This window comes from Abramis brama (assembly GCF_963993115.1).
Source record: "Abramis brama genome assembly, chromosome: 15".
NCBI classification, from domain to species: Eukaryota; Metazoa; Chordata; class Actinopteri; order Cypriniformes; family Leuciscidae; genus Abramis; species Abramis brama.
The window spans coordinates 8,738,935-8,762,985 of record NC_139977.1 but is presented as its reverse complement, the minus strand read 5'-3'; the positions used below and the strand labels follow the sequence as shown (position 1 = coordinate 8,762,985).

Here is a 24,051-nt window from a genome sequence, read left to right as displayed (position 1 = left end):
CTCTTCTCCGGTGGGTTGGGCTAATCCAAAAGAAGTGCAAGTACACCCCCATTAGCAATTAGTGCTTTCCACCTGATGAAATGAACACGGCAAAACCATAGACTGTAAGGGCAAAACTGATGAAATGAACGCGGCAAAACTGGTGAAATGAACGCGGCAAAACTGATGAAATGAACGCGGCAAAAAATCGACCAATCAGAATTTTGGTCAAGCCAGAATGTATCGACCAAATAATTGACTAATCGACTGGGAGATTACAGCCCTAGAAAATACCCAGCAATTTTACGCACATAGTTTCTAACGGTTTCAATCGCTGCTGCTGCATCTAGTGTTTTCCGAAGAAAATGGAGGACAACGGCAATAAACCTGTGCACGAGAGACGAATGATAACCCCGAATAACATGAGGAGTTCGATATGGAAGCACTTCGGGTTTTGGACTGAAAATCAAAATATGAATAAGGACAAAGTGGTATGCAAACTGTGCGATCGTGAGTTCCCATATCACAGCAGCACTACACCTATGAGGGGGCATATGCAACTTCATCATCCAGATGAATATAAAGACCTAGAGCGGGAAGAGCCACCTGCTAAACAGCCAAAACTGACTAACTTTTTCCCCCCGTCTGCACCTCTAAATGCTGCACGGAAAGAGGCTATAAACTCAAAGCTCGCAAAGTTCATTTGTAGAGACATGAGGCCAATTAGCATTGTGGAGGGTGAAGGTTTCATTGATTTTGTTCGTGAACTTGAGCCGAGATACAATATACCTAGCCGAACCACCGTAACTAAGAACATTGCGAAAATATATGACACTAGTCGTGAAAACATGCGTCAGATTTTGAGTGGCAAAAACGTTTCTCTGACTACCGATGGATGGAGTTCCCTCGCTACAGAGGCATACATCACAGTGACAGCACACGTCATTTCAGAATCTTGGGAATTCCACGATTTTGTACTGCAAACGAAGCAGCTGAGAGGTAGCCATACAGCAGAGAATTTTGCAGAGTGCATCACAGGCATATTGAGGGATTTCGCAATACAGCCTGATTCAGTTGTTGCATTTACTACTGATAATGCACTTAATTATGTTAATGCAGTGGAGCAGCACCTAGGTGCTGTTAATATACCGTGTCTGGCCCACACAATCAACTTGGCTGTACGCAAAGGGTTAGATGTCAGAGCCATAGACAACTCTGACAAGGCTAAGAAAAACGGCCTCTCATTTTCACAGATCCACTACAGACAGCAGCCTCTTGGAGGATAAGCAGCGTATGCTAGGTTTAAAGCCAGATAAACTAATCAATGATTGTGTGACGAGATGGAATTCTACCTACGATATGATTTGTAGGGCATCTGAGCAACAAGCAGCCGTGATATTTGACAAAAAAATGTCTAATCTAGAACTGACCACAACTGAGTGGCGCCTGGTTGAACAGGTGCGAGAGACACTTAAACCTTTCAAAGTCGCTACCCAAGCGTTGTCCACATGCAAATACCCCACATCCTCAGCTGTACTGCCTTTGCAACATATTCTTTTCTCAAGTTCAAAACATCCGGTCAGAGTCAGACGAGAGGTCTTGCTTGAGGGAAATGGCAACTAAAATCGAGGCAGATTTGAGCAAACGCTATGACCCCAAAAAGGAAGCGACATTTATGCTTTTGAATAAAGCTTCTTACCTGGATCCTCGGTTTCATCGTTTAATCCATATAACGGAGGAACAGAAGCAACAGGTGCACGCAAAAATTAGAGAGGAATTGTCACTGCAGTCTGACAATGACGAACCCGTGGAGGCGGAGCCATGCAGCTCGGGTTCAAGCACAGGAAAGACGGCCTTAACGGCAATGGGGGATCTGTTTGGAGACATTTACTCAAGGGGCTACGAAAGACCTAATGACGTTGAAAGCGACCTCTTACAGGAGATGATGAGTTATGAAAAGGAGCCACCATTGCCAGCTGACAGCGACCCGCTTTTGTGGTGGAAGACTGGCAGTACGAAATACCCCCACCTTGCGCAGCTGGCAATGAAGTACCTGAGTGTCCCTGGGACATCAGTGCGGTCGGAGCGCGTCTTCTCAACAGCTGGACATATAGTGAATAAAAAACGCTCTGCTCTAGACCCCGAAAATGTTGATCGACTTGTTTTCCTGTCCAATAATTTGTAATGGGCCTAGCCTTTTTGCGCATTTCATTATGCCTGCCTAGTGCCGCGGCCGCCTAGCCTAAGTGTCGGTTACGTTCAATAAAAAACACACATGGCCTGTTCTCAACTTCAAGTAAGTCCATTTAAAGTTTCATTTTTGAACAGTTGTTTGAAATGGATTGAATCATTATTTAAAATAATTTTGGAGATTTTTGACTTGCCTAAATCATAAATGCATCCGGGTTGAAACCTGCAGTAATGTTTTTCATTTATGTTATGGCAGCAGTCCACTCTGCATATATTTTTTTTCAAGAATGTTGCACTCCTGTTGTTTGTTATTCTGCACGAAACTTCATGCCAATAAATAAGAAATATTGCTGACTTGTGCGTTTCCAGCGCTCTCTTTACGTTCATCCGTTATTTGGCGTTGAAAATGGAAATGTCTTTTATTTTTAGACATGGAAAATCTATTTTACAATCGATTCAATGAACACTTATGTCTCAAAAATCGAAAATGATTTTTTCACAAAAGTGACAGCCCTAACACGATATACTGATTCACGAGCTAAGGAGCTGATTGAGATGCACCCAATGCCTAACATTATAACATCTAGCATCGTCAACAGTTTTTGTTTTGTTTTTTGGGCTAGTTGGTCATGAAATGCTTCTCAAACCTTTTCCCCAGACTCCCTCGGAGGAAACAGCCACACCTTGATGATTGCATGTGTCAGTCCAGCAGACTCCAACATTGAGGAGACCATCAACACGTTGCGTTATGCGGACCGTGCCCGTAAAATCAAGAATAAGCCTGTTCTCAATGTTGACCCACGCGCACTAGAAATGAAGCGACTCAAACAGCAGGTACTTTGTGTAGTGTGTTTTCAAAGGACAGCTGTTACATGACAAGTTATTTAAAATTAAATTGAATGCTGAGTGAATTATGTAGGTAATTCTAATTTCTATCTTTTTTTAAACACAGGTGCAAGATCTTCAGGTGATGCTGCTACATGCCCGTGGTGGTGTTGCATCTGTGCTGACTGGGTATGGCCTAAGATTTTTTTTGGGTAACACTTACAGTAAAGTTCCATTTGTTAAAATTAGTTTACTTCATAAAAAACTTATATTCATTATTCATTCAGTATTCATTATTCTTAATTTGATTTTAATATTGTATTAGTAAATGTGGAAATTTTTTATTAGTTCTATTTTTATTAACTAATGGTAACCAAGATTAATAAATACTGTAACAAATCAATTGCTCATTGTTAATATTAGTGAATGTATTAAATAATGTTACCTAATGGAACCTTATTGTGAAGCATTACTGACTTTTCATTTTTATTTGGAAGTCTTGTAAGTAGGGGTGTGCGATTATCATGATTTTTGATCGTTGACGATTAAAATGTCTCCACGATCTGCTTTTGAAGAAATATCGTAGTATTGTGGATTCTATCAGTTGCTGTTCTGGCGCCTCTGTCCCATCATACTGTACAGCGCGACGTATATTCACATCAAATGTTAACACGGAGGAACGGGACACTGCAGTTCACAAAAGTTCATAATTTGCATGTGCTTTAATGCCTTGTCGGTTAAACATTTAATTCGCCTGCTGATGCGCTGTTCTAACGTGCAAGTTATCTTTCGAGTCTTATTGTGCTAATACTGTCAAATACACACAAGGTTATTATAAACAAAGTCGGTTAAGTCTAAAGTGAAAGCAAACAGAGAAAATTTAGAGAACGTCTGCTTGCCAAATGCGTTAGACGCGTCGCGTGCAGCTCTTAAAGAGACAGTAGCCTAAAGGCCTCATTATGCTTCTTCGTCAACTCCACGGCAAAGCTACGCCGTCACTCCTATGGCGTCGTGGCCGAAATCGCGGTGCATTTCACTGCCAGAACGCTAGGGGGGTGTGTGGTTCGCGAATCTCTTTGCTAGTTTGTTTTGGTTCCGTGCGCCGGTTCCGCTTTTTCATTTCCAACAATGGCGAGCGAAAGAGAGAGAGTGTTGTTGCAGCTGGAGCTAATCGACGTTGAACAACAAATTATTTTATTGCAAATGTTTAATCGCAGAAGAAAAAGAAGACGTCAGCGAAGGTGGTCTGTTAAAAAAAAAGCTACACTCCGGAAATGATGTATAATCTGACCAATCACAGCCCTTGCGGTCTGCGTCGCCTCGACGCGTAGTTACAATTTTTTGGAGGTGCACGTCGAGCTACGGCGGAGGGGTCGGAGAGGGGTTCGCGGCGACGCAGAGGGGTCTGCGGGGGTACGCCGTCGATTCGACGCAGAAGCATAAAACGGGCTTAATAGTAAACATGCTGCCGCTTGTCCTTAAAGAGATAGTTCACCCAAAAATATATACTATGGAAGTCACTGGGGTACATCAACTGTTTGGTTACCCACATTCTTCAAAATAACTTATTTTCAACAGAAGAAAGAAACTTATACTAAGTTTAAAAAACATGAGAGAGTAAATTGACAGAGTAAATTTTGGGAGAACTATCCCTTTAATGCTAATTAAACAACAAAATGCAAAGAGGAAATCACTCACTGCTCTTGACTGAGAACTTAAATAGCTTTTATAAGTATCAACGTATAATTTATACAATGAAGTCTGTTGTGTTTTATTTTCATATTTGTTCATTTAAACACTTTCTTCAATGCCACTGTTAAATACACCTACTGTAGCTGAAAACATAAAGCACTGTTTATTTCATTTGGACATTAGTTTGGCTGTAATGCTCAGTCACAAAATAGTAAAACCAACATGAAAAAGAATCGTGATAAAATCGTGAATCGTGATTTTCCCGAAAAAAATCGTGATATGATATTTTTGCCATATCGCCCACCCCTACTTGCTACTTGTAAGAGGGTTTATTTAAGGGTCTTCTATTACGTTTGTTTTTTTGTTTTTGTTTTTTTATTTAACTTTCTGCCTTAAGTGTATGAGCATCAGAGCCTATAAATTGCAGAGATCCCGAACTTCACAGGACAGTCACAAATGTGCACCACTACACAGGTGCACAGTCAAACATCTGTCAGACACCAAGTGGATCAAAATTGTTGCTTCCTCTAAAACATACCTTCTGAATTTATAGAAAAAAATATGAATATATAATTATATATGAAAAAAAAATCATGTTCCATCCATAATTTTTCCGCCATTTATTTACAATAGCATGTTGGTTAAAAGAATAAATGAATCCACACAGATTATCAGATCAACTCAATAATTAGAAAAGTTTCTGTGATTTCACAACAAAGCAAGTGACTCTTTCACTAGGGTTCTAGACTAACATTTGAGAGCAGTGGCACCAGTGCCAATAATTTCTACAGATGGTGGCACCAGCACCTGATTTGGTAGTGCTGGGACGGAGGGTGGGATTGTTAATCATATAGGCAATTTAATCATAATGGCATGATTAAATTGTCGATGACGTGGAGGTAGAATTTAAGTTAAGTGTCTTGCTGTGAGCGCGGTACTAATTTAGCTTCCACATGAACACTTGGATATGCGCAGCCATGTAAAGTGGCTAACGTTAGGCTTCTACTTGCATGTTATATGTCATGTTTGGGGTCGCACGTCACCTTTTTCTGTGGCATTTCCTGTGGAGTTTTTTTGTTCTGCAACTAACAGACTGATTAATATTTAGTCGACCATGCCTCTTCTCGTCGACTAACATTTAGTCTACTATTAGGGAGCATTAGGTCTACTAGGATCCATACATTAGGTCTTAAACTGACAGCAGCCTAATATTCCTGCTGCGGTCTTTTGGTTTTTTTGTTAAACCACAAAAGGCAAAGAAATCACTCACTGCTCTTGACTGAATAACTTTTGTAACTTTAAGGATTAATCTTTGTTTAATGTATACAGTGAAGATTATATGCAGTAGGGATGTGCACAAGTACTTGAAAACGATGATCGCTGTGATTTAAAAAAAAAAAAAAAATTCTGATTGGTTATTGCTGCATTTTGGGCGGTACCTAGATCTGATTAGTTAGCATTAGGACAGCATGCCATCCAGACTAGTGAAATACAGTGAAAGCACACAGATGACTTGAATCACTTTAATCATGCCATATTGCCAATCTTCCATATACATAACGTGTAATATTATTTTTATGTTGTGTATCTGATTAATCTCACTAACCCGCTAAGCACGCAAGTTTACCGGTGTTCGTTAACTCTTCAGCATCAGCTCATAATTGAGTGGGTTATTTGAGCCAGTCATACTCAAAAACATATTATTAATAATCCAGCAGTGTTATTTTTTTACAGTAGGCTTCTTGTCATGGCTTTGAAAATGCGTGGAGATGTCAGGAATCACTTGATAAAGTAGGTGAAAATACAGTTAAAGGGTTAGTTCACCCAAAAAAGAAAATTCTGTCATTAGTTATTGTCATTAATAACTCACCCTCACTTCGTTCCAAACCTGGAAGACCTTTGATAATGTTAAAAACGCAGTGCAGTGCTTCAATGTTCTACGTCAGAACGCCGGCTCAGTATTGGCCGGTTCCTGCTTCAGCATCACACTCATATCGTGGTTCTCACGTGAACAGTGAAGAGAAGAATGGGGGACGGGATGAGAAGGAGGGAGGGTTGAGCTAGCCTCCGTTTTGTTTGACAATACTTGACATTTTTGTGTTTGTCCCTTTAAATGCAAATGAGCTGCTGCTCCAGGCACAGAGGGTGGAGCTACAACAGCTTGTGTCCTTTTACCTCACACAGACATGGACTGAAAATTTCAAAAACTTTTAGCCTTTTATGTTCAAACCGGAGTCAATGATGGAGAGACTCAAGAAGAAGTGACGTCACCCAGCATCACTTAGAGCACCTTTAACAATTTCTTTACTACGTTTCTGGGCCTTGAAAGGGGCAATTATGTTGTTAAAATAGTCTATATGACTATTTGACTGGTCAACTGGTTAACTGTTTTAATGTTTTGAAGCACTGCACTGTGTTTACAACATGAACGAAGGTCTCACAGGTTTGGAACAACATGAGGGTGAGTAATTGATGACAGAATTTTCATTTTTGGGGGAACTAACCCATTAAATGCAAGATGTGCAGCGCCATTGTTATATGCAGTTGCGATCAAAATGATTAAAACCACCCCCGTAGACCGTATTAAACAAATGTTACCTTTTTTAAAGAAAAAATGGCATCCGTAAGTTCAGTGGCAAATTAAGTGCATGTGCTAAAGTTGAGTTGCATATATGGCCAAGTCAAAAGAGCTCTCACAAAAGCTATAGAGAACAAGTTGTTTTATTACATTAAAAAGTCTATGGCTACAAGATGATTTCCATAACACCAATATTTGGATATACCTGTAGAGTTCTGTAAGAATGTTTTATGGGGTGATGTGACCAAACTGGAACTTTTTGGAGCCATGAATCAGCAGTATGTCTGGTGCAAAAAAGGCAAAGCTTATGAGCAGAAGAAAGCCGTCTCTATGGTCAAACATGTAGGCGGTCCAGTCTTGTTATGGCGGTGCTTTGCTTTTGCAAGAAGTGGAAATCTTGACCCTATGAATGACATCATGAATTCTTTGCACCAAAGGCATCAACATCTTTGCCAAAATGGCTTGATACTTCAGAGACTGAAGCTTGATGATCAATGGACTTTCCTGCATGAGTCATCCCAAAGTATACATCCAAATCTACTTAATATTCTACGACTGATTTTTGAACCAAGATAAGTGGCCTGTACAGTCTTCAGATTTAAAGCTCATTGAAAATATTTTGTGGAAAGCAGTGGTATCGTGAAAACCAAAGATTACCAGTGATCTGGAAGCTAGCGAGGAATATGCTAGCGAGGAATGGGCTAAGATTGCAGTAGGGAAGTGACAAAATTTGACTTGGGTTGAATTTTTTTTTCCATTTTTCATCAACTTTACATTCTCAGAATCACTCAAATGTGTATTAATAAACTTTCTATATTGGTTTACTGATGCCTTTGTTGAATTGTTTTCAATCCCTGCTGTAAGCTATACAAGAAATCCTTTCACTTGGAACATTACTATAATATAAATGGTGAGAATTAACAAAAGAGCCCAAACTATTAAAGTAAAGGGGTGGTATAATGCCCTTTTCACAAGATGTAATACTAGTCTTTGATGTCCCCAGAGTGTGTATGAGAAGTTTAAGCTCAAAATACCACACAGATATTTTTATATAGCATGTTAAAATTGTCACTTTTTGAGGGTGAGCAAAAACGTACCATTTTTGTGTTTGTCCCTTTAAATGCAAATGAGCTGCTGCTCTCAGCACAGGGGGTGGAGCTACAACAGCTTGTGTCCTTTTACCTCACACAGACATGCACTGGGAATTTCAAAAACTTTTAGCCTTTTATGTTCAAACCGGAGTCAATGATGGAGAGACTCAAGAAGAAGTGACAACATGTAGAATGCAACAGGACATTTCTGAATGGTTAGTTGATGAATTTAGGTAGCTTATGTGTATTCATCTTTTAGTCATTGATTAGCATATTCTGTCATGATAATTTGTCAATCGCATTCCCGGGGACGGGGTTTATGTAAATTTTAGGGTTTGTGATGTCACTAACCCGGGAAGAATGTCTCTACCAGCCGTTTGTTGTAGTCCTTAAAAAGCTATTTCTTTAAAATAAAATACCTCCCTTTGCTATGAACTTTGAGCGTTGTAACTTTGCAGATGTTTATGCTCAAACAGCAACATTACACACTAACTAAATCATAATCAACCACCCCTTTAAATTTCTATTAATTTTTAGATATCATGATTAACAATCAGATAATATGAATGCAAATATTTAAATTGCACAAGGCAGTTGAAATATCACATTTCTAATTATATAAATGTTTCTTCTAGGTCTGGGTTTACCAATGTTAATGAATTGATTTTAACCAATATTGTTTTTTAAATCCCAAGATCTTTTTAGCCTGTGCTGTTTTCTGTTGACTTGTGAATAAAACTTCACTAACCATTAGTTGTAGTGCACCTCTCATCCAATTATTCCAATAATTGCAATAAGCTTTTTCTTGTTACTTTTAAGGAACGTAACTCTCAGCATTCAAATTGAAATGTCGTTTTGACGCTCTTTAATGTGGCCTGACAAATTGCTGTAGCCACATCACACAAACCAATCATCTGTTCCGCTTTACTTCTAGTTGCAGCGCAAAATAAATATGAACATCAGAAGGTACATTACAACAAAATTACTTACTGAAATATGTCTCATGTAATATCTAAATCACTGTTTTAACAGTAGAAATACATTAATAAAACGGCTTGTAAGCAGGAAAGTATGTAATGTCCATAGGTCGTTAGTTACCTAGAAAAAAAAGAATCATATATATTATACATCATTTTTTTGCTAAATGAAGTCTTCATTAGTGATGCACCGATGTGAAAATTGTGGCCGATACCGATAACCGATATTAATATTGCTGTTATGGCTGATACCGATATTTACCGATGTCGATATCTCTGTATAGAAAACAAATTTTAATGATTATCAAATAAAGAGCTATTTTCCAAAACACATTTTTTTTTTTTTTTTTTTTACTTTAGAAATTACTGATATTGGGCACCTTTACCTGTGTGCAAAATGTCACACACACATGCATTATATTGCATTGCATATAATGTGTGCTGGTCAACTTGTCTAAAATTAAGAAACCCTTAGAAAACAGTAAAAAAAACACAAAAAAAACAGGAACATTGTGTACAATTAAGATAGGCTACTTAATTTATTATTCCAATATCCAAATATGATACTAAATACCACAGGGAAAAGGGCTTCTTGTGACGTGCTGTCTTTGCGTTTGAACACTGCACATTTTGAACAGGACACGCATTAGCTGAATAAATGTTAGCAAAATATAAACATATTTATAGAAAACAGTTAACAATGAATAGACAGGAGTCCAATAATAGCATAACGAATCACTTATTCTAAAAAATAATAACAAGTAGGCTATAAGACGAATTCGACATATGGGCTGTGTTAACAGTAAAACGTCCGTCATTTAACGAATTTTAAAAACACGGATGGATAATACAAAATGCTTTCTGACATTTTGACAGAAAAAAAACGAGCAAGAACAAAATTTAAACTTAGCCCGTCAATTTTTCATTTTACAATTATCTTCTCTCTCTGTGCGCGCGCGTCCGTGTTTGTGTGAGAGAGAGCTCGCGCAGCACTGATACAACGGTAGCCTACTTTTTAATCCATAAGTAACGAACGCGCTAGTTTTCATACAAAATAAATATGTAACATAATTAGGTAGGCTACTTTAGTTATTAACACAATAACACATGAAGGCAACGTTTCTCAACACTGAGAATGAATAAATAAACGCCTGTTTATCCACTCCGCTTATCAGTAATCCACAAATCACACGTGCTGTCACTTTTATCGGTTAACAACACGGTTATCAAATATCAAGCAATATATTCAAATATCTACGAGTCAAAAAACGATCAGTCAAAAATGTGTCATGAAGAGGAAAAAACATAAGTCGCACTGGACTGCATTAACAATGTTATGGACGGGACAGTTCTCCGTTACGGACGTGAGCGCTCTGAAAGCGGCACTAAAATACTGCTTTAAAACTTTCACAGAGACCTCAAACAGACAGCACAAAGCCTGTCTTTAAATTTAATTTCGTTTTGTATTAATTATATCTTAATTTTGGCCAATGTTTCATCAACCAATTGCCTGGATTTAATAAATAAGAAATAATAAATATAGTAGAAAATATTTGAACGTGTGAACCTGGAGCGCGTCTCATAAATGAACCGAAACCTACCTGCCTCACAGACCTGAGACATATATAGAAAGCATTAAATGTCTATTTTTAAAGAAAACAGACTGTTCTCTGCTTATGTCATCTGTATGAAATGTGTATTTCTCTCAGGCGTGTTCACTACTGCTAAGATCGCGAGTCATAGCCGATTTTGACATCGGAACAATACCGATGTGTAAAAAAATGACCATATCGGCCGATATCATATCGGCGGCCGATATATCGTGCACCACTAGTCTTCATTATTCAACATGTTTTTATGACAGATACAGCTTCATCGCTTACATTTAAGCATAAGTATTGAAGTAGAAGCAATTGTCATTAAATATAAAAACTGCTTTATGTGCTCAGTTTTTGAGTGTTAATTATATCTAAATTTAAAGATGTTTGATTTGTAGGTCTGAGCCAGCAGGGAATGTGTCAAAGATCCTGGAGCAGAATCGCTGTCTGCAAGATGAAAACAGCAAGCTAAGTCGAGAGCTGAGTGAGGCAGTGGGACAAACTGCTCTTATGTTTGAAAGGATCATCATGGTGAGGATCATAATTTAGCTGAGTAGTTCAGAGAATGTTAGTTGTATTCATGCAGCACAGCAACAAATTGCGGTGTGATAAAATTACAGTGGATGTCTCTGTTTTTGTGACAGGTTGCATCTTAACAGACCTTAATGTTTAATGCTGAGAACGACCAATGTCCTGCACAGTTTACTTGTAAAATAAAAAAATGGGAAATGACTAAATAGATTAATGACATGCAAAACATTTATGGCCAGCACATTTTCTCAGTGTACCTACCACTGGCATGTTGGTCCAGGAAGCTTTGGCAAATTTTTCCTAACTTTACTGTTAACCATTCATCTTCAAATTTTGTGCATTAATTAAATAATTTAATTGTTCTTTCAGACAGAGCAGACAAATGAGAAACTGCAAAGCAAGCTTGAGGAGTTGAGGCAGCACTCAGCGTAAGTATCAATGTCTTGCCGATCTGTGAACCAATGAGGTTGAAAAATTTCAGTAATTTGAATATGTCTCTAATTTCAGGTGTAAGGTGGACCTAAAGAAAGTGGTCGAGACTCTGGAAGACCAGGAACTGAAGGAGAATATGGAGGTGATCCAGAACCTTCAGCAGCTCATCTTAGATCTGCAGGTATTGACTGGAATTTGACCATTGTGGTGGAAACTTTTAGTGGAGATTCTATTGTTTTCTTTAAAAGAGTGGAAATGGGACATCTCTCTCGCTTTGTTTCTCTGCAGCGGCTTATCAGATCTACTTGGGTGGTCTTTAATATACCTTATATAATTTGCCACCGAAGTAAATTATGTGTGGGGAAACACCAATATATGCCATCCTAAAAGTGGCACGTGGCTCAGTGCTAAGCATCTCCCGATCGGTCCAGTGGTACAGATTTTTACTTGGCTTGCAAAAGTTTTACTGGCCCCACCACAGCGTGTGTGCGTGATTACCAGATTGACCACTGGGCAGAAAATCTATCCTAAAAAAAAAAAGAAGCAGCTCCATTTGGGGCATTTTTAAGATTTTGACATCTGCCAACCCTGAGCAGGAAAGATAGTGGAGGCTTGTTACCAATGCAAGATAATGCAAATGATGAATAGGCCTAAATAAAATTTAAAAATCAGAAATCGTTATCATGATTGAAATACGATTAATAGTGTAGCCCTAGTTCAAACATGGTTCAAAAGATAAACTACATTCTAGTTTTGTCTAAAGATTTTTAAAATATAAAGAAATAGACAGATCTGGTTCCTTTTCAACCCTCTACACATCACAGAAAATGATACAGAAATGAAAATGATAGAGTTCAGATACAAAAACCTCTAAGTGCCATCTGAAATTTTCTTCTTGAATGATCATTTTTATAAAGCTTGAATATTTAAGTTAATTAATAGGTAATTTGCATGGCCATTTAAGTGAAATTACTTAACTTAAATGTACAAGCTTTATAAAAATGATCATTCTAGAAGAAAATTTCAGATGGCACTTAGAGGCTTCATTTTCTGAAAACAAAACAAAAGGTCAACTATATCAAAACTTGGACAGTAATGGTTGAGTGCTAGCCAATAAGATTTCCATTTGCACATTAGTTCCGCCCACTACCGAAGAAACCGGCAGTGGCTTCTGCTTGCTTTTAAAAGCTGAAAGCTCACGTGTGTGAGAAACAGCGCCCTCAGCTAAGCGACGAAGAATAGGGCGCCTTCACACTAGAGTTTAACAGTGAGTAAAATATGCTGCGCATCCATTGAAATGAATTGGAATAGTACTAAACTCTCAAGTGCTCAGTCAGTGTTCAAGATGAGTGAAACTAGATCTGTGCTAAACTTACACTTAGCCTCTAACTCAAACACTGGTGAGCGAAATCTAACAATTTTTTAGCCAATGGCTAGTGATAGACATTTAGTCGCCTAGAATGGAAATTTAGTTGCATATGCGAGTGATTTACTCGCTTTGTAGAGGGCTGCTTTCCTAATGTGCTTTGTTTGAATTAAAATAAAATATTGTCGTCCTGCCCATACTTTTTTGAATACATCTACTTCATAATTATTGTGTATATTATGGAAATTAAACCATAAAGGGTGTGTCCTTATACAGTAAATGTGAATAATAGCCTAAAATAAATGTTTAGTCTAAATCGGTTTATTAAACTGGTTTAATAGCCTACATTTATTCGCTTTAAACCGGAAGCTACTCTTCAACTACTTAAGGAACCTATTAGAGAATATGGCAAATTGTCTGGATATAAAATAAATGTTTCAAAAACGCAGGTTCTTTTCATTTCTTCCCATCACAACTAATCTTACTAACATATAATTTAAAATGGGAGGTAACTCTGACAAAATGTTCAGAAGTACTGTAGTGGTTATAATCTTCATAAGGACATCCAAAGAGGCATTTAAGAGATGGTCAACTCCATGGAATTCAGCTCTAGTATAGAGGTTGTAAAAAATAATGTTCAGAGATTACAGACTTTTCTGAGCTTTGTCAGTAAATGATTCCTGATAAAGGGAAGTGCTAAAGATTCTAGCCTACACATTTAAGTAGTGCAGCAGTGATGGTGGCTTCTTGGACTGGCAAAAGTTTGAGCAAAGCATGCAAACTGTTCTGTCGTTGGCTGCAGTCGAGCACAGAACAATATTTGATCAAAAAATGTCATAGCTGTCTTATAAAGACCTCAGTGAGCTGTCAACTTGTGTAAAAGTTAAAGGCATACTATGCAAGATTTGTACCTTAATATAACAGCTTCGAAATCATTTCGATGGTAAACAAACTCCTAGTAGGGTGAATCATCCCGATAGCAAAGCAGGGGGGGACGCCGCTGGAAAAACCAGCAATGCAAGTTTGAGAGGTGGCGCCCCGCCTGCTTTACGGCACGATGTCACATACATCAACAACATATGAAGCAGCCTCTATGGAAGACACTAGCATGCATTTCAGACATGAATCATGGCAGAGACGACGAAAAAAGCGCGGTTGGAAGAGTGCAGAGACGGCTCTGCGTGAGTGGCATTTACGACAAGCTGAGCCATATCGCGTTAATTATCATGGACGTATCGCCTGCGATAATGCGATATGGCTCAGCTTGTCAGTGAACTACGGCTCTGTGTAGTAAATGCCGCTCCATCTGAAAGCAGGTGGTGGCGATTTACTACTAATCAAGGAACCGGCTTTACTGACAAGATGCGCATAACAATGTCATGCGATATATCGCCCAGCCCTACATGACGGTACAGGCAAGTTGATGAGATGAATCGATGTAACTCCACAACAACTACATAAATGTATTTACTAACCATTCAGAAACATCCAGGTGCAGTCTCAAAGTTGCAACCTCATCCTGAGTCTCTCCGTAAGTCTGCACTCCGCTACTGGTTATTTCTGAGATTTTGGATGAGTGAGATTAGCGTGTTTTGTTATTGTATCCGAAGCTTGTGTAAAAGATCTAGGCTGTCAGAAGATCAGCTTTTAGGCTGACTTCTAAATGCGGGCGGGGAGCAGCAGCTCATTTGCATTTTAAAGGGACAAAGCTCACACCCAAAAAGGGGCAAATATGACAAGATATACTAAATGATCTGAGGGGTATTTTGAGCTGTAATTTCACTGACACATTCTGGGGACACCATAGATTTATATTACGTCTTGTGATGCGATATGTCACCTTTAAGGCCGGGACACACCAAGATCTTGGACAAAAAGATTTTGCATACTCTGACCTGAAAGGGGCTGATTTTCCTGATGGTTTTAAAGAGTAAACCTGCATGACTGGTCGATTGTTGAAATATGAGTCAAAATACTCCCCCTGGCTGGCCTTAGTGTTGTGGACACCAAGTTGTACAGTGATGTTGTGGTCAACTGACGGAGCGAAAAGCGAGCCGAGTCGAGCTGAGCTAGTACTGGTAATGGAAAAGCGCCATTAGGCAGAGATACAAGTTCAAACAGAATCATTAGGTTGAAATGACACAAGAGCTGGGTGTCATCTGCATAGCAGTGGTAGGAGAAACCATGTGCCTTTATGATCATTCCCAGTGAAGTTATCTAAATGGAGAAAAGAGGAGTGAACACTGAACCTTAAGGCACTCCAGTGATTGGTTGATGTAACTCAGAATCCCTTTCTTTTCCATTTAAACCTTGAAAGATCTGCCTGTAAGGTAAGACTGAAGCTGGTGGAAAATATTAGCAAGGCATAAAGGTAAGGTACTAGAACATAGTGTCTGTTGCTTCATTGACGTCCAAAGAGGAGAACTGGTTAATGAGGTGGAGGTTACGGTGAAAGGTGACCAGTGGAGGAGTCTGTGGTGAGCATGAAGGCGGAGTGAAAGATAACTGGAAAAAGTGCTCTGAAGGATGTAGTTGAGTAACAAGATGTTATCAGTGGTACCGTGACGTGTAAGGATGAGGTTTAGCTCTGTCTGCTGTCTCTCACAGGAGTGCTGACTTAGTTAGATTAAAGTTAGATTAAATGGAGTATTTAAACATTTCGACGACACCATAAACGGACTCCAAAGATTTTAAACGTTGATCACTGAATGTGTTATGATTGGTAGGATGTTTTCATTATCATTAGTTTACAGTGATTTGAAATCACAATAAAACCAAATGACCTGGTCCAACAGAGCGAGAGTATGGGGATTGCTGCCACCATTGATGCCATGACTTCAGCCAGTGCTTCATCTGTGGAGTGTTCCGGTCCTGGCGGTTCTGATACTGGCCCACCAGCGGTATGTATTTTTAAGTCTGTGGTTCTCAATTGTGGGACCCACCACTCTGCACATTTTGGCTAATTAGATATTATGCAGGCAAATTAGATTTTTTATTTATTTTAGTTTTTAGTTTTTTTTCTCAAATCAGATCTTTTCAGGAAGCCTGTCCACCACACTATTAATTGCAAGTGATAAATAAAATGATTCAGAATGCTGCAGCTCATCTTGTCTTCAACGAGCCAAAAAGGGCCCACGTCACTCCTCTGTTCAAGTTCACATCAAGTTCAAGGCATTGACGCTTACTTACAGATCTATCACAGGCTCAGCTCCCTACTACTTTCACTCACTCCTACGAGTCTACATCCCTACCAGAAGTCTATGATCGGTCAATGAGTGACGGCTCGTGGTTCCATCACAGAGAGCCACAAAATCACTTTCCAGAACATTCTCATTCACGGTTCCATGCTGGTGGAATGCTCTCCCCACCCTCATCCGGAATGCAGAATCCCTGACAACATTCAAAAGACAACTGAAAACTCATCTCTTGTGTGACCCTGTGATTCCCACCCCTAATGTAGTCAGGACATTTTTTTATTTTTACTCCATTTTGCTTTTTGCTCAAATTTCAATTTAGGACATCAGTGCTGATCCCCAAGCCAAAGGCTCTCCTGAAGCCTACACAGCCCAGCATGCACTGCGGCAGGCACAGATGTCAAAAGAACTGATTGAGCTCAATAAAGTTTTGGCACTGAAAGAGGCTTTTGTCAAGAAGATGTGTCAGAATGATAGTCATTTGGAGCCCATGCAAACAGAATATCAGGTAAGCCTGGAAACTAAATCATAAAAATGATATTGCTGAACATCATGAAAGTCATGTTACTGTTTGTTTCACCTATCCAGGAGAATGTTCAAAGTCTGCAGGCTGCTGTTGGCTCTCTGCAGAAAGAGAAGGAAGATCTCGTCCATGCTCTGCAGTCTGCTAAGAAGGACACCAATCAGGCCAAGTAATTCAATATCTGTGCCAGTTTCTCGCCAAACTTAAATTGCCAGGTCTAATGCTGCAACACAATGACACTTTGATAGTTTATTATTTTTCATGTCTTGTTTTACTCTAGATTGAGTGAACAACGCAGAAAGAGACTTCAAGAGTTGGAAGGACAAATCACAGAGTTAAAGAAGAAACTGCAAGATCAATCCAAGCTGCTTAAGCTCAAAGAGTCATCTGTGCGCAATGTTACTAAACTCAACCAAGAGATTCAGGTTTGTGTTTACAATGCCTCATGTGCTTAATTTTCTGATTTGGAATGGGACGTTCCTTACATCCAGGTTGCGGTGTAATCTGAAGAAAAAGATCTCCACCTCTAGTGGACATACTAACAGCCTGTGTGGATAGTGATGCAGACAGTGAAAGATTTTGCTTTGTTAGATTTTTTTTATTTTTATGAGTTGTTGCAACCCTCAGTATCCTGTCAACCCTAAAGCCCAATTTATACTTCTGCGTCGAACTCACGCCGTAGCTACTTCGTAGGCTGTGTGTAGCGCGCGTACCCTGACATGCACCTCTCCAAAAATGTAAGAACACTTCAAGTCTACGTGGAATGCAAGCACTGTTATTGGTCTACTAGAACCCCTCCCTCGGGTTTCACATGCTCCCTCAACATGTGTAATTGCACGTCAACGCGGACAACGACGCAGGAATATAAATGAAAACCAACACGTAACCTAAAGCGCAGAGGCTCCGGCATAGGTCCGATGCAGAAGTATAAATCAGCCTTAAGACATCATTAAAAAGGGCAAAAGACCAAAGACAAATGGTCACTATTTAAGGCATCGTGCCTTCGAACTATAAACAATGGTTTCATTAAAATGACAATTACATAGACTTTTCTTATTGCCACTGCTCGCATAAATTGTTCAAGCTGGTTCCTTTCTTGGCTCAGTCATAGCAGCATTGTTACGTTCATACTGTGAGCCTTAGTGCTCAATTCCAATTTATTGCTCAGATTTTTTTGGTATAGCTGCTCTCGTTGTTTTAAATGTGACCAATATGAGATTCCAGTGTAAACAGATCATGGTTTTGGACTTACCGGCATGCTCAAAAGAACGATAAAAAGACGTCACGTAGCACCTTGTTATGTGGAAGTAACATAGAGGACATTAAAGTAAGTGATTACATGTTAATTTAAAGTGTGATCTGCCGCCGAAGTTGGCGAATTTATGCGCAGACAACATAAAGACGAAGATATGACAAAAGAGAGCAGAGTTTTTAAACATTTATGATACAAGCCCTAATTTTTAGCTTGTATAAAGAGCTGTCACTGTAATAATTATAAGTTCTGACACATTTCGCAACTGTCTTGATAACGTTGGGTATGTAAAATCTTTGAAATGACTACCATGAGCACAGAAAGTCGCATGAATTCCGATGGTTCAGACTGAGGTCGCATTGCAAAACATCTGACCTGTATTGGCTTTAGTACCACATATGGAAGTGGCAAAAGAGTCATATGTGATTTGGGCCACATTTACCTGCTGTCTGAACGTAGCCTTAGCCAATGAAAATGGGTTAAAATAAGGCTTAACTTTTTCTTTAAACAAATTATCAGTGGAAAAAGTGCTGGTTAATCTGTGCAGGCTATGAAGTCCCAGCGAGTGCAGCTCATGAGACAGATGAAGGAAGACTCTGAGAAATTTCGTTTTTGGAAACAGAAGAAAGATAAAGAAGTACTGCAGCTCAAAGAGAAAGTGAGTGTCAGTCTTAAATTTTTACTCTGATCTTGTTTCATTTACAGATGGTGTAATTTTACCATTTTTGGTGTTTGACATTCCAATTTTTCATATTTCTATATTAAAGGATAATTCCGGTATTTAACACTTTGAGTCTATTTTGTAGTTTGTTTTGGATGAACGAGTGGTGGACACAGAAATTTTGACAATGGTTCCTGTCTCGACTTTTTGACTATTTTAGAATCGCCTTTGACCGCTTCAGAATGGAAGTCTATGGGCATGCACAAACATGTCCTTAAAACAACCCTTAACGTTCGTTTTCAAAACTGTACAACTCACAGAGTGGTTAGTGGTGTTCGTTGATTAAAAACAAATATATTGGCGCAATGTATGATTCCAATCTGTTTATTTTGCTATAGTGGAACTATTTTTTTCAGATACCTCACAACCGCGTATAAACTTCCGCTCTATTTGAGTCTGAAGCGTTAGCACACTCCCGACCACTTGATGGCGACAACCACTTTGCCGTACAAGGACGCAGTACGGAACTCGGTGTCTAGCGCATAGACAGTAAAAAAAGACGAAGAACCGAGCGAAAAGACTACAACCAAATGTAAACCGCCCCCTTTCCGTTTCCGGTAGTGCAGTAATATCAACGAGCAATGAGTCCTCCAACAGAAATCAATGGGATTTTACAAAATGCCAAATAAAACACGACAGAAACTGTATTTCGCTATGCTACTTGTTTTGGAACATCAACGAACACAACTAACCACTCGGTGAGTTGTACAGTTTTGAAAACGAATGTTTAGGGTTGTTTTAAGGACATATTTGTGCATGCCCATAGACTTCCAAAATACGATTCTAAAATAGTCAAAAAGTCGAGACAGGAACCATTGTCAAAATTTCTGTGTTCACCACTCTAGTTTATCCAAAACAAACTACAAAATAGACTTTGTTAAATACCGGAATTATCCTTTAATAAAGTTTTGTAGGAAATTAAACGTTTGTTGTACACATTTCAGGATCGTAAACGGCAATATGAGATGCTAAAACTGGAGAGAGACTTCCAGAAACAGGCCAATATTCTTCGTCGCAAGACAGAGGAGGTGAGCTGTTTTTCCAAAAGCTGTATAGCAATTCTGAACTAATTTGCACCTGCTGTTTTGTTGTCTAACAAAAGATGATAGGACAGTGTTCCAATTAGGCATGTGCCGGTATCAAATTTTCATGCTGCGATTAATTGATTGAGCTTTTATCACGGTATACGGTATTATCACGATATTTTAATTGCTCAAGAGAAACGGATGTATTGGGGGAGGGATGTAGAAAAAAAACAACTTGCATCACAATAGGTGTAATTGTGATTGTCAAAACATTTGGTAACTAAACACAATTTTACACAATTTTCACAATTTCAATTCAGTTCTTGGGATTTGATTTCAATCTTGATTCAATATTGACTCTTTGGATAAATATTAGGTAGGCTATAGTAGATAGCCTACATGTTAATTTTTCTCAAGAAAAAATATATCTCACATAATGCTGTAAACATACAGAGAGCCCTGTCAGCTGGTATTATTAAAGGTTAAAAATTAACAAAAAATAAATTAAATATAATTTGGTTTTCATTATAATAACAATTATGACACAAGTAAAAATATAATACAAATGTAATATAGTGCACATATTTAGCAAAATACTCCTCTATAGCTATTTTTTCTAGTCAACTAACGACGCGTTGGTCATTAAATGGCTTTCCTGAGGTAAATGTAACGTTCTGTGACATAATTGTTCACCTGCAGTTTTATTGACCTCTTTCCGTGGTTGAAAAACACTGATTGATCGATTATGTATGAGGCATAAATACTTTTCGGTAAGTTGTACTGTATCTTTAAATAAAAAGTAACAGATGATCGGTTTACTTGAACTGAGGCGCTACAGCGATCGGTCACGTCACATTTACAAGCACCAAAACGGTATTGTCTGAATTTCGTAATAAAATGGACACAGAACCTGAGAGCTGAGAATTGTTTTCATATCAAAAGTAACCTGCTCTGTCTAGTCTGTCGGGTGTCAGTGTCCTCTTTGCTCCGTGATTTTTGTGTAAAGTTTTGTATAAAGCGTGTGAAAAGTGTAAATTGCGTGAGTCTCACACTGAATGCGTAGAGTTGGCAGCCCTGCTTTTAGAAGGGGGATAAATCGTCGGCAGTCCTCCTTCCGCCGTGCTTCTCCATGTGAGGATTGTTTACATTAGACTAAAGTGCACACTGCACTGCATGCACACAGTGCTTCATGTGGGGATTGTTTACATCAGAGTGCGCACGTGTTTCGCGCAGCATATACGCAGTGTTTGTTTAAGCGGTTGATGGAAAATAAGCTAATGCGCGGTCTATAAATATAAATTCTGATCTATTATTTTTCACGGTATTTTGAAGTGCCCGCGATAACAATATTGTGCATATTCATTACCGCGATTTATCGCATTACCGAATACCGGCACATGTCTAGTTCCAATATTAGGGCTGCATGATATATCGTTTTAACACTGATATCTCAATGTGCACATCCTCAAGTCACATCGCAGGATGTGCGAAGTCAAGTATAGGGATTAGTGTTGTCACGATACCAAAATTATTGTTTCAATACCGATACCAAGTCAAGTATTGCGATTTCGATACTTTTCCTGAAAAGGGAGAAACACTCTCAAATATCATTGCTGTGCTTTATTTTAAAACCGGGACAACATTCTAATCATATAACACACTAATAAATGAACATATGAACAGCAGATATATTAAACATTTGAACAAAATATGAAATATCAAAATATAAAAAATTAATTAGAGCAATGACATTCAAGGTAAAAAAAGGTTAAAAAAAAACATTCAAGGTAGCAGCATTATCTCATTTATCATAAGAAACATAAGAACTTTATCTTGATTCTGAACTTTGAATAAAAATATGAACAGTGATTATATTAAACAATGTTTAATATTGGTAACATATGATAAGCCTCATTGGTGATATATTTGACATGTGGGGAGAGAGTTGTGGAAGGCCTATAGTTCATGTTAAACAAATTTATAGCAGCAAAGACAACGTCGGCAGTGTTGACGGCAAAATAGGCTACAGAATAATTCGTTCTGTATTAAGAGGTGCAATATTTGAAAATCGATAATATTTTTTTAAATTACATTTATATTGTATTTATGTCAAAACTTTCAAACATCAAAATGTCATTTATTAATATGTATTCGTGTCAAAATGACATAGAAACATCTTTTCCTATTCTATTTTGCCTGGAAACGCTGCCAACACGCTTGCGTGTCGCGTGAAAAATAGGCGTCGGTTCTATTTCTAGCATGCACGCGTTTTCCGCGCGTCTCGAGCTGCACCCAGACGCGTGTGTCACGCAGGCAGTTAACATGGGAGCCGAAATAAAAACGGACACGACACGCAGCCAGTGTGTCGCCGGCCATCTGGAACGCGGTCATTCTTAGAAGTATCGATACTAATAAATGAAGGAATCGTGACGTTTTTAATTTCCGATTTACTTTTGAAGTATCGGTGCACCGTGCAACAGAGCAAGGTAGGCAACGTACTTCCATATGTCACTCCTCGCGTCATCTTTTTCTATGAGTCGTGGACCACTTGTGCTCGCACATGCAGCCATTTCGCTGTAGTGTTTTGTCACATGACACTGACAGCGGCAGGTTCTTTGCTGCGTGCGTCAGGAAAAAAACACATGTCCATAGGGAGGCGTTTTTTATTTATTTATTTATTTATTTATTTTTTGTATCGATACTGATAAATTTAGGTATCGTGACGTTTTTAATTTCCGAGTATCGCGATACTTTTGAAGTATCGGTACACCGTGCAACACTAATAGGGATCATAGTGGATTAGTGATCCGTAGGATTCTGAACGCATGTGATTTGCGGATTAATTGCAGTTAGCCATCATAAAATGAAAGTTTATCATTTGCATGTACTTTTAAGTCCTGTCAGTTTAAACATCAACCGCAAGACGACAACTCGTGCGGTTTTCTGTGCGTGCAAAGAGCAGCACAGACAACACTGGAACACAGAGTTCAGTTCTCTGTCTCTGTTTATTTTTTATTTTTTTTAGCTTGAACAGACAAGTATTGTATCAGCGAGTATCCTCGTAAACAGTTGGTTATGTGTTGTAAACAATTGAGAAAGTAAACGGATGCGCATCATCATATTGGATCCGCGCATTCATCTTAAAGTGACAGCAGCTTAATATACCCACAGCTGTTGGTCACCAATGTTAATCAAACAACAAAAGAGAAAGAGAAAATCACTTTTGTAGCTTTAACAATCAATTGACAGTTCGCAAAGACCCGTCCCCTTTAGTTACTGTTGCTATGTCCGACAAGCCATGCTGCTCTCACGCCACACCATGTTCTCATGCAGTGAAAAATACATCGCGGAGCAAAGAGGACACTGACAACGTGCTGACAGACCAGGTTACTTTTATTTTGGGTTACTTTTGATATGAAACAAAGTCTTAACTTTCAAATTTGTTCATTTTTTTTAAACAAATTTAAACAATAAATACCGTTTTGTGGCTCTTTAATGTGTCTTGTCAGATCACTGTGGCGCCTCAGTTAAAGCTTCTCGTGGACCCATCTCTTCCTTCTAGTTAATTTATAGCATCAAATAAACATGAATGAACATAAGAAGGAATGTTGTTTTAACCGCAGAAAGACGTCAGTGCACTCCGTTTTTCAAGTTCAAATCCTCCAACGTTAATCTACCAACTCTCCTGACTGATTTGTCGGACAGATGGCGGATTATGATTGGTCAGATCGCCTGTCAATCAAACTCCCTGTGAAGGGTCAATTTTATTAATTAGATTTAATTTATACAGTTAAGAGACAACGTAGTTATTTTACATTTGATTATTCAATGTCTGAACCTGAATACAGTTAGATTTACCTAAAAAAATAAATAATAATAATAAAACATTAAGCACTGCTTATTTAATTTGTATCTATGTTCTGTTGTCTTTATCTATGCTTGTAATTGTTTATTATTTTTATATGCAGATTCACTGTCCTAAAAAATCACTCCAATCATCCTTGAATTATTAATTCTTTACAAATAGAGCTATACAAATCATCTGGTGAAATTTTTATATTGCAATATATCACAGAA

At 38.5% G+C, this 24,051-nt stretch overlaps 1 protein-coding gene across 3 annotated transcripts in view; it reads left to right on the top strand.

Annotated features, from left to right (window-relative positions):
• Positions 1–24,051, top strand: part of kif4 (kinesin family member 4) — a 102,117-nt gene that overhangs the window by 41,996 nt on the left and 36,070 nt on the right. For all 3 annotated transcript variants that reach the window (XM_084137533.1, XM_084137532.1, XM_084137534.1), the window contains exons 9-19: positions 2,828–3,003; positions 3,122–3,183; positions 11,329–11,461; positions 11,831–11,889; positions 11,969–12,074; positions 16,055–16,159; positions 16,776–16,961; positions 17,042–17,145; positions 17,257–17,401; positions 18,776–18,886; positions 19,894–19,977. In XM_084137533.1, the coding sequence (XP_083993659.1) occupies positions 2,828–3,003; positions 3,122–3,183; positions 11,329–11,461; positions 11,831–11,889; positions 11,969–12,074; positions 16,055–16,159; positions 16,776–16,961; positions 17,042–17,145; positions 17,257–17,401; positions 18,776–18,886; positions 19,894–19,977 (1,271 nt within the window). The remainder of the gene's footprint in view (positions 1–2,827; positions 3,004–3,121; positions 3,184–11,328; positions 11,462–11,830; positions 11,890–11,968; positions 12,075–16,054; positions 16,160–16,775; positions 16,962–17,041; positions 17,146–17,256; positions 17,402–18,775; positions 18,887–19,893; positions 19,978–24,051) is intronic.